This window comes from Notamacropus eugenii, chromosome 3 (assembly GCF_028372415.1).
Source record: "Notamacropus eugenii isolate mMacEug1 chromosome 3, mMacEug1.pri_v2, whole genome shotgun sequence".
Lineage (NCBI taxonomy): Eukaryota > Metazoa > Chordata > Mammalia > Diprotodontia > Macropodidae > Notamacropus > Notamacropus eugenii.
The window spans coordinates 217,459,223-217,471,491 of NC_092874.1; the positions used below are offsets into that span (position 1 = coordinate 217,459,223).

The following is a 12,269-nucleotide window of genomic DNA, read 5'->3' on the forward strand; positions in this document are numbered from 1 at the left end:
AATTAATTTTAAAAACTTGTTATTTTCTATATACTACTACTACTACTTCTACTACTACTACTACTACTACTACTACTACTACTACTACTACTACTACTACTACTACTACTACTACTACTACTACTTCTACTCCCTACTACTGTATAATGATTCTTGGTTTCACTCCTGCTTTCCTAGTGTTTTAAGAAACATGACTTGAATATTTAAGAAATAAATTACTTTAGATTTTTTATTAGTATTTTCTTTCAATGTGTTGATTGACTGAGTGATTGACTTGCCCAGGGTCACATATTCATTATTAATTTGGCATCAAGGTCAGCTCGCTATACATTTTGCCATGCTGCCCACTGTTTAAATATTCTAAAAATATTTGGAGGAAAGAAAGGAAAAAAATGTTCTGGGAAACGTTTGTCCTAATGTAAATGGAAATCTATTTTTCTGCTCTAATTTTGTCGTCTGAAAAAATGCAAGAGTTTATGAATTGAATACAAACTTTTGTTTCTTCTCTGTATTATCTTATGAATCTCACAATGTCCTATTTATTGTGAATACCTTTCAAGTCCAAGTCTATTCACAAAAATTAACCTGATACTAAAATAATTTTTAGAAAGAAAAATTATAAAGTATCTAAAATGCAAAAATATTTAAAATAATGGATTCATAATTATTGTGTTTTAATTATACATTATTTTTGATCAGATAATAGCTTAGTACAGCTACTATTTGTAGAGCTATTGAAAGTCAAATATCAAAATTACTCTATAATACATGCTAATTACTTTACAAAATTATTCTATAATATATGCTAATATAACAACATTCAAACACCAAACTGGGCATTTATCCCAAGAGGAAATAAAAAATTGTCTTCTGAAGAGAATAAAATCAGTTAATGGAGGTTTCAAAATTTGTGAATTTTGTGAAATAGTAGCTTAGTAAACTTTTAGAATTTGCACTGTCAACTTTAAAGGAAAAAAAATATTTTAAACATCCATTTGATAAACATCTTACCTCAGGCCAAAAAATAATGCTCTAAAATTTTTCCAATATATTTGTAAGAATTTCTAAGAAAGGTGTTATTTGTATTATCTAATGTATTTAAGCTTCATAGGACAAAGCTCCTCTGAGGGAAACTCACATTCACTTGCCTGAAAAAAGGTGACTTTTGCAGGTATCAGAACACTATTAATGTATATTGGTGAACTTGTTGAGCTGCAAATTATCTGTCCCATGGAAAATTAAATTAACCTGCTATAAGTGAGCAGTTACCCTCTAAACAAAGGCATTTATCACCCCCATTTTAGACTACGCCTTTGTGGAAGGCATCTTTTTTCTTTGATAAGGAAATAATACAAATTTTATTGCTTTTAAATAATACTTGGATTTTTAAAAAAATCATATTGTCTGCTATCCAGAGTTTGCTTTAAAATATCAAATTAGTTTTAAAAACACATATATTTAGAAGATATTCCTTCAAAAAGAATGATTCCATTTATCTCAAGTTTAAATTTGTTCTTTGTGGAGCTTATGTATGTCACTGTAAAAAGTACACATGATGCCATTATTGTAGTACTGAGTTTAAACCATCTTATTTAAAATAGTCTTTTATACTCAGAGATACAAGTGTTTCTTGAGAACACACAATTTCATGAGTACACATTTGATTATTTTTGGTTCAGATTTTCTACTTAAGAGGTTACATGTTCTATCAAGAAATCAATTTGAGTAGAATTACTTTTAAAATGCTTTGAGGTGAGATGCACAATGGTTAATTCCACACAGAATGCTTTGTGGGTGGCTAATTTACCTAGAGAGGTTACTAACAATTTTTTCCTTTGTAAATATGTCCTCTGTTATAGAAACTGAATTCTAGGTATGGATGAATGACATTCCATTTGCAGCATATCTAATTCTAATCCTTGGTGAACTAACAAACATTGATGTGGTAACACAAGTTTTCACTAGTTCTCCACCATACTTGCAGCTCTATCAGTCACTAGTAAAACAAAGGATGATGTTATACATTTTCCACTTATTAATTCTGCTTGGTCACCAATTAGGTTTGGCTGCTGTGTGCCAAATTTTCATACAGGTGCAGTTTCTGACTCAAAAGTCTTGTTTCCATAGATGAGAATATAGATTAGAACATGACTTGATAATTAAATTCTGAATAAACTAAATGCTGTTGTATTTTATTTGGGGAATAGTATATTCCTTTTCAAAATGATCTTAACAATTGGTCAGTACATACACAGGAAAGAAAGCTAAGTTTGAGTATACATTTGCCAATAGTAATATATCCCATTCCATATAAAACTAAGTATCAAACGCTTCATTTTGAAAGCTATATTATAGGTATGCAGATACTCTGTGGGAATGTTTTGAGTCACATTTTGGATAAAGAAATACAGCAAGCGAACACCTGAAGACTGCTATCTGACAAGAACAATACAAAAACTAGAGTTATGAGAACCAAGTCAAAAAGAGAAATCATAATTGTTTTAGAAATGCTATATTTCAGAGAATAACTATAGAAATTATAGAAAAAGCTTGACAAATTCAGCAAAAGCTTAACAAGCTACCATGATTTCTCTGGGACTTCAAACAATAATGATAATTAATTTTAGGAGTAGGATACCTAAATCACTCAATAATTAGTGCTTAGCACAAATGCCTGATATACTATGGACTCAATGCATGTTTACTGACTTTCACTCTGACAATTATACTTCTATTGACTTTTGAAAGAATTTGTATTTATAGACCTGACACTTAGAATGTATCATCCTTAGAACAATCATCCTAGTAGAAATTTTCTAGGTTAGAGTAACAGGCAGTAAAAATAATATCATTTATTTTCCAATATGTGGGCAAATATTTGAATTCCTTATGAAAGCCAATTTTAAAAATGATTATACTGTGGAAGTACAAATCTAAACTTCTAGGCACGATTATCACAGAATATTGCTTACTTACCCTCTTCTGTTCCTTTACATACTCCATCAGTTCTTCTCTTGTTCTTCTCACAGCTTCTTCCACAGCCCTTTCACTTCGCTTCTGTTCCTCTGCCATTGCTGCCTTGAGTATTTCCTGTGGGGAATTTACCCATCCATCCATCAATCAATAAGCATTTATTAAGTTCCTAGTATATTCTAGGTGCTAGGGATACAAACATAAGAGTCCTTGCCCTCAAAGAGATTCCATTCTAAGGGACAAGACATGTACATAAATTTGCATGAATAGAATATGTACAATAGAATATGTAAGTTAGAGATAATTTTTGGAGGAAGATACGAGGAGCTGGGGGTAGGGTGGATAATAAAGACTTTATGTAGAGAGGAGCCAAGATGGCGGAGTAGAAAGATTCACATATGCTAGCTCTGAAACCCACAGCCCAAAAATTACCTGTAAAAAACAACTCCCAACAAATTCTGGAGCAGCAGAAGCCACAGAACAACAGAGCGGAGGAGATTTCTGTTTCAGAGAGCCTTGAAAAACTGACGTGAAAGGTCCGTCGCATCCCAGACCTGGAGCCCAGCCCAGCCCTGCCTTGGCCACAAGGCACCGAGAGGAGCAGATCCCAGCAGACTTCAGGGATGGGATCTCCAGTGGCCGCACGGGTCCCTCCACCCACAGGCCCCAAAGGTTAGTGAGAGAGTCTTTTCAGCTTGCTGAGAGGGGAGTGGGGTGTCTCCATAACTCAGGCCCCCTCGGAAGGCAGCAGTGGAGGCAGCAGCGGACAAGGGCTCCTCAAGCAGGCAGGAGCTTGGATTCATTGTTGAAGGTCTCCTCACAAACCCCCTGAGGGGACTGAGCCACGTGTGGCAGCCCTGCCCCAACCTGAGCACCTGAACTTAATCTTACACTGAATAGCAGCCCCGCCCCCACCAAAGCCCTAAGGATGGGAAGCAGCATTTGAATCTCAGACACTAAGTGCTGGCTGGGCAGATCTCGAGGCGAGGTGGGGGTGGAGAGGACCCTCAGAAGTCAAGTCATTGGCTGGGAAAATGCCCAGAAAAGGGGAAAAAAAAAAGACTGTAGAAGGTTACTTTCTTGGTGAACAGGTATTTCCTCCCTCCCCTTTGAATGAGGAAGAACAATGCTTACCATCAGGGAAAGACATAGAAATCAAGGCTTCTGTATCCCAGCCAGCCCACCCAATGGGCTCAGGCCATGGAAGACTTCAAAAAGGATTTTGAAAATCAACTTAGACAGGTAGAGGAAAAACTTGGAAGAGAAATGAGAGAGATGCAAGTAAAGCATGAAAAGCAGGTCAACACCTTGCTAAAGGAGACCCAAAAAATGCTGAAGAAAATAACACCTTGAAAAATAGGCTAACTCAATTGGCAAAAGAGGTTCAAAAAGCCAATGAGGAGAAGAATGCTTTCAAAAGCAGAATCAGCCAAATGGAAAAGGAGGTTCAAAAGCTCACTGAAGAAAACAGTTCTTTCAAAATTAGAATGGAACAGATGGAGGCTAATGACTTTATGAGAAACCAAGAAATCACAAAACAAAACCAAAAGAATGACAAAATGGAAGATAATGTGAAATATCTCATTGGAAAAACAACTGACCTGGAAAATAGATCCAGGAGAGACAATTTAAAAATTATGGGACTACCTGAAAGTCATGATCTAAAAAAGAGCCTAGACATCATCTTTCATGAAATTATCAAGGAAAACTGCCCGGAGACTCTAGAACCAGAGGGCAAAATAAGTATTCAAGGAATCCACAGATCACCGCCTGAAAGAGATCCAAAAAGAGAAACTCCTAGGAACATTGTGGCCAAATTCCAGAGTTCCCTGGCCAAGGAGAAAATATTGCAAGCAGCTAGAAAGAAACAATTCAAGTATTGTGGAAATACAATCAGGATAACACAAGATCTAGCAGCCTCTACATTAAGGGATCGAAGGGCATGGAATATGATATTCCAGAAGTCAAAGGAACTAGGACTAAAACCAAGAATCACCTACCCAGCAACTCTGAGTATAATACTTCAGGGGAAAAAAAGGGTTTTTCAATGAAACAGAGGATTTCCAAGCATTCTTGATGAAAAGACCAGAGCTGAAAAGAAAATTTGACTTTCAAACACAAGAATGAAAAGAAGCATGAAAAGGTAAACAGCAAAGAGAAGTCATAAGGGACTTAGTAAAGTTGAACTGTTTACATTCCTACATGGAAAGACAATATTTGTAACTCTTGAAACTTTTCAGTATCTGGGTAGTGGGTGGGATTACACACACACACACACACACACACATGCACACGCACACATCACACAGAGTGCACAGAGTGAATTGAACAGGATGGGATCATATCTTAAAAAAGTGAAATTAAGCAGTGAGAGAGAAATATATTGGGAGGAGAAAGGGAGAAATGGAATGGGGTAAATTATCTCTCATAAAAGAGGTAAGCAAAAGACTTTTTAGTGGAGGGAAAAAGAGGGGAAGTGAGAGAAAAAAATGAAGTTTACTCATCACATTCCACTAAAGGAAGGAATAAAATGCACACTCATTTTGGTATGAAAACCTATCTTACAATACAGGAAAGTGGGGGATAAGGGGATAAGCAGGGTGGGGTGGAATGATGGAAGGGAGGGCATGGGGAGGAGGGAGCAATTTGAGGTCAGCACTCATGGGGAGGGACAGGATCAAAAGAGAGAATAGAAGCAATGGGGGGGGCAGGATAGGATGGAGGGAAATATAGTCTTATACAACATGACTATTATGGAAGTCATTTGCAAAACTACACAGATATGGCCTATATTGAATTGCTTGCCTTCCAAAGGGAAGGGGTGGGGAGGGAGGGATGAAGAGAAGTTGGAACTCAAAGTTTTAGGAACAACTGTTGTGTACTGTTCTTGCTACTAGGAAATAAGAAATATAGGTAAAGGGGTATAGATAGTTATTTGGCCCTACAGGACAAAAGAGAAGATGGGGACAAGGGCAGAGAGGGATGATAGAAGAGAGGGCAGATTGGTGACAGGGGCAATTAGAATCCTTGGTGTTTTGGGGTGGGGGAGGGGACAAATGGGGAGAAAATTTGAAACCCAAAATTTTGTGAAAATGAATGTTAAAAGTTAAATAAATAAATAAAAATTAAAAAAGGAGTTAAAAAAAAAAGACTTTATGTAGAAGATGATGTTGGAACTGAGTCTTAAAGGGGAAAAAATATTAGAAAAGGTATCAATGAGGAGGGAGTACCTCCTAGACATGAGAGATAATCATGTGGAGGAATATTAGGAAGGTCATTTTGAATGGACCATTGAGGGCAGAGAGGCGAGTAATGTATACTAGGGCTGGAAAAATATATTGGGGACAAATTTTGAAAGGCTTTAGATACCAAACTGAATGGAGAAAAAAAGTGAAATAGCATCTACTGATGTTACTTATCATATATAGTGTTCATATAACTTAAAAATCCACTTTAAGGTTAAGGAACTATTTCCATCCTACATGGCATCTTAGTGACCCTTAAGGAATATGCCAGAATTCAGTTTTCTAAATGTAATAAAGAAAGTTTTGTTTGTTGTTGAGTTTTTTTGGGGGGGGGAAGTAAAGGAAGTCCATCACAGATTCAGTTTTTTTAAAAACTAGTCTTTCATTTGCTATTTTAGTGATTGATTGTCTTCCTGTGCTTTGTAGTGTCAACATAAGATTCTCAACTTGTAAGCATTCTTCCAACAACAAAAAAATGTTCTAACAACTATATTAACTCTAAACTTATCTGATAATAATCAGGTGTAGTTAGGTGGATAAGATTTGTATAATTCTTGCTGTATTCAGTGCCAATGTATATTTTAATGTTATACTACATTATTTCAGATGCCAAATGTACTGCAGTTCATTCTGCAAAGGGTTGGAAAATTCCAAATCCTGGATAGGAATATAGCATAGAAGATAAAATCTCTGTAGATAGAGGATGGTCTTCAGGGACTAGTTTTCCAGGCTGCTGGAATTTGTAATTGCGTGTGAAAAAAGCAGTATGCCTAGTCCAGGAAGAGATGGACTCTATCTTGTCACTTGCACGAACTAGCTGGGAGTTATGCTACATTGGGAAACTGGATGAGTCTGGGTCAAGGACAAAAAGTGAGCAGCTTCAGAAGCAGCAACAAAGGATGCCGTGCATGAAGACTGGCCAAAAGTACTGAAAGGCTAGAGTTGATTTATTTAATATTTTATTTTCCCCCAGTTACATGTAAAAATAATTTTAATATTCATTTTTTTCAAATTTTGAGTTCCAAATTCTCTCCCCCCATCCTTTGCCCTCCCTCACTTAGAAGGCAAGCAATTTGATGTAAGCTAAAACACATGTAGTCATGCAAAATATATTTCTGTGTAAGTCATTCTGTGAAAGAAAATAGACAAAAAACCCCAAGGGAAAAAATAAAGACAATTATCTTTGATCTGCAGTCAGGCTCTACAACTTCTTTCTCTGGAGATGGACAGCACCTTTCATCATAAGACCTACAGAATTGTGTTAGATCATTGTATTGCTGAGAATCGCTAAGTTTCTCATAGTAGATCATCATACAATATTGGTATTACTATGTGTTCTTCTGGTTCTGGCTCATTTCACTTTGCATCAGTTCATGTAAGTCCATGTTTTTCTGAAAGAAGACTACTAATCATTTCTTAAACCATAATAGTATCCATCACAATCATATAAAAGAACATGTTTAGCCTTTCCCCAATTGGTGAAATTCCCTCAATTTTCAAGTCTTTTCTTTTGTTTTTTATGTATTTGGGATAGTCCTAGTAGATAGTCCTAGCATTGTTTCATCAAAGGGGATGCATGGTTTTATAGCCCTTTGGGCATATCTCCAAACTGCTCTCCAGAATGGTTGAATCAATGTATGACTTCACCAATAGAAAATTAGTGTTCTATTTTCACACATCCCTTCCAACATTCATCATTTTCCTTTTCTATCATATTAGCCAATCTGACAAGTGTGAGCTAGTAGCTCAGAGTAGACTTTTAATTTGCATTTCTCTCATCAGTACTGATTTAGAGCATTATTTTTCATATGACTATAAATAGGCTTATCTGAAGCCTATGTACTTTACTTTGTCTGAAAAACTGCTTGTTTTGACAATTTATCAATTGAAGAATGGCTTCTATTTCTATAAATTTGACTTAAGTTTTCTCTATGTTTGAGAAATGAAATCTTCATCAGACAAACTCATTGTAAATTTTTTTCTTCACAGTAATGATTACCACCTATGTATTTCCCTCAATTCTATTTCACCATTTGTCCTACACTCTCTCTCCTTTTATCCTGTCCATTTTCAAGTGTTTTGTGTCTGACTTTTACCCCCCATCCCTCAACTCATCTCCCTTCTATTAGCTCCCCATTTCTTTTATTTCCATCCCTTCCTACTTTCCTGTCTGGTAAGATAGACTTCCACATGACAGAAGGTAAAATCTGCTGTTGAAGATGGGATGGAATGAGATCACCTATGTATGTAGACGAGTTTGTCCTGGCAAGAAGATGGACCACTCTTTCATGTCAGATAGGGTTAAAGAAGGAGATGATGGGAGGAAACATATGACTGATGTGAGATGAGGAGGGGAAAAAAGGCAAATGGCTTCAATATTTTCAGTCAAATATAAGGGAAAGTTTCTCATGAGGAAGGGTGGAGGAAAAGCCATATAAAATTTGAAAATGACCAAAAGGTTTGGAAAATTCATTGTGGTGAGATATTAAATCAATAAGGGTAATGTAAAAGGATTGCTTTGCTACAGTGAGGGCCCAGTTGTGATTATGTAATAAAAACTTATAGTTTTATAATTTTTTCCAGTTTCATTTAGCAGCAATGAATAGGAATAAAGACTGTAAATAATTAAGATTGTGAGAGTAATTGAAGATTGAGTCTTGAGAGAGTTAGACTGGCAATAGGATAAGGGAGAAGGGTCTTGAATTTGAGAGAAAAATATGGTATTACTTTGAACTGGCTTCCCATGGGATCATTATGGGTCAAGGAGGCAAGAGTAGCTAGCTAGTCCTGAGCTGCTGCCCTAAGAAACAATTGTATGGTGGAGGAATTGAAGTTTGTATGTGAATCAGGTTTGTTGTTAAGTAGTGAGAGGTGGAAAGACAACAGATTAGATCAAATAATATAATTTAAGAATTCATCAACATGGGAGTAAAATACTTGTGGGTCATAGTAAGATTAAGAGTATGACCATTTCTGCAGGTATCTGAATTAGAGTAGAGGAACAGGTCATGGGAAATGAATAATGTTCTTCTACATACTTACCTTTGCTTCCTGCTTTTCCTGGATTCCTTTAAGACTCAATTCAGATTCTACCTTCTGTAGCAAATCTTTCCAATTATGCCCTACATGTTGCAACTATTAGTGCCTTTCATTTGAAATTTCCTCCATTTATACTGTAATTATCTTGTAAGAACAGTGATTTACTGGAAATCTCCCCCATTAGACTTTGTGCTCCTTAAGGGCAGGGATAACATTCTTGCAATTAGTACAGTGCCAGCCATTTAATCTGTAGTAATTAATACCATTAAGTATAATTATATTTAATGCTATTATTTAATACTACTTACATTAATATTACTTAATGGTATTAAATATTATAGTACCTTCATGTTTAATAATATGAAATAACATTTAACATGGTATTTAATGGAGGTGGCAGAGCCAAGATGGAGGAGAAAAGACAAGGACTCATCTAAGCTCTCCCAAATTTCCCTCCAAACAACCTTAAATGTCACTTCAAAACAAATGTTGGAGCAGCAAAACCCACCAAAGAATGTGTAAAAGAATTTTCTGGCCCAAGACAACTTAGAAGGTTAGTGGGAAAGGTCTATCAGACTAGGGTGAAAGTGGAGTGCAATCCAGCACAGTCTGCTCCACTATAGGCCATACCAAAGGAAACTGGCAGCAGGTCTTGGAGGCAATTGAATCAACAGTAGCAGTGGCTACTTCCGGAGATCTCAGACCACAGACAGTAAGGGGGTCAGACAATGGTCAGAAAGAGATTACAGGGGTTCTTTTGATGGTATTGGGTGCAGGATTCTGTTACATTACCCATACTTGAATATGAGTAGTAGTTCTGAGTTGCAGTCCCAGGGTGAAGAGGAGCTCTAGCACATCAAAGCTTGTGGCCACACTTGTGTCCCACTTTCCCTAGGTCACAATTCCAGAGCAGAATAGAGTGCTTGTGGTTGATCAGAGAGCAGAGCAGGGGCCAGAAGAATAGTAAATATAGTTCTTCTAAGATCATACCACCTTGGAAGAATCAAAAGTTTACAAACCCCCAGAACTAGCTTAGTTCTGAGAAGAGCTATACAAAAACCCTAAAGCTTGGAACAGTGCCATCTCCACTCTAGGACCAGAACCCAACTTTAATATAAAATTAAAAGCAAAGAAATAGAAAAAAAGAAATGAGCCAAAAATGAAAATGCATGGAGAAACATCTTGTTAAAGAAACAGCAAAGAGACCAGGACCACTAAATCACAAGGGAGCAAAAAGATCCTGACAATAGAAAGTTACTACAAACTAAACTAATTTAGTTAATTTGCCATACTAATTTATTTAATTGGCAATATCACACTACCAAAAATTATTTTATAGAGCTAGAAAAAAATAACAAAATTCATTTCCAAGAACAAAAGGTGAAGAATGATCAAGGGAATTAATGAAAAAAATGTATAGGAAGATGGCCTAGTCACACTAGATCTAAAACTATATTATAAAGCAGCAATGATCAAAACAATTAGCTACTAGTTATGAAATAGAGCAGTGGATCAATGGAATAAGTTAGGTACACAATACATAGTAATAAATAACTATAGTAATTTATTGTCTGATAAACCCAAAGATTGCAGCTTCTGGGATAAGAACTCACTATATGACAAAAACTGCTGGGAAAAATAGAAAATAGTATGGCAGAAACTCGGCATGGAGTAACATCTTACACCCTATACCACGATAAATTAAAAATGGCTACATGTTTTAGACATAAATGGTGAAAATATAAGCAAATTAGGACAGCAACGAATAGTTTACCTGTCAGATCTATAGAGAAAGGGAGAATTTATGACCAGATAAGACATAGAGAACATTATGATATGCAAAATGGATAATTTTGCTTATATTAAATTAAAAAGGTTTTATACAAAGCTAATGGGACCAAGATTAGAAGGAAAGCAGAAAGCTGGGAAACAATCTTTACAGTCAGCGTCTCAAATATATAGAGAACTGAGTCAAATTTTTAAGAATACAAGTCATTACCCAATTAACAAATGGTCAAAGGATATAAACAGACAGTTTTCAGATGGAGAAAATTAAAGCTATATATAGGCATATAAAAAAATGCTGTAAATCCCTACTGAATAGAGAAATGCAAATCAAAATGACTCTGAGTTTACCACCTTGCACTTATCAGATTGGTTAAAATGACAAAACAAGAAAATGATAAATGTTGGAGAAGATGTGGGAAAATTGGAACACTAATGCATTGTTGGTGGATTTGTAAATGAATTCATTCTGGAGAGGAATTTGGAACAATGCACAAAAGTCTACGAAAGTGTGCTTACCCTTTGACGCAGCAATACCACTTCTAGATCTGTATCCCAAAGAAATCACAAAAATCAGTAAAGGGCCCACATGTACAAAAATACTTGGAGAAGCTCTTTTTCTGTTGAGGCAAAGAATTGGAAATTTAGGGGATGCCTCTCAATTGGGGAATAGCTAAACAAGTTGTGGTATAGGAAGGTAATGAAATACTATCGTGCTATAAGAAATGATAAGTAAGCAGATTTCAGAAAAATCTGGAAAAGACTTAAATGAACTGATGCTCACTGAAGTGAGCAGAACCAGGAGAACACTGTACACAGTAAATAACAACATTGTGTGATGATCAACTGATAGACTTAGTTCTTTTCAGCAATACAATGATCCAAGACAATTCCAAAAGACTCATGATGGAAAATGCTCTCCACATCCAGAGAAAGTACTATGGAGTCTGAATGTATATTGAAGCATACTATTTTCACTTATATTTGTTCTCTTCTTTCTCATTGTTCTTTCCCTTTTGTTCTGATTCTTCTTTTACAACATGACTAATGTGGAGATATATTTAACATGATTGTACATGTATAACAGATATCAGATTGTTTGCTATCTTGGGGAGAGGGGAGGGAAGAAAGGGAGAGAGAAAAATCTGGAAGTTAAAATCTTATAAATATGAACATTGAAAACTATTTTTGCATGTAATCAGAAAAAATATTAAAAAGAAAAAAAAC

At 35.8% G+C, this 12,269-nt stretch overlaps 1 protein-coding gene across 15 annotated transcripts in view; it reads right to left on the reverse strand.

Annotated features, from left to right (window-relative positions):
• The window catches only part of CCDC91 (coiled-coil domain containing 91), a 580,237-nt gene that overhangs the window by 144,531 nt on the left and 423,437 nt on the right, over nucleotides 1–12,269 (reverse strand). For all 15 annotated transcript variants that reach the window (XM_072654437.1, XM_072654444.1, XM_072654435.1 and 12 more), the window contains one exon: nucleotides 2,977–3,090. In XM_072654437.1, coding sequence (XP_072510538.1) covers nucleotides 2,977–3,090 — 114 coding nt within the window. The remainder of the gene's footprint in view (nucleotides 1–2,976; nucleotides 3,091–12,269) is intronic.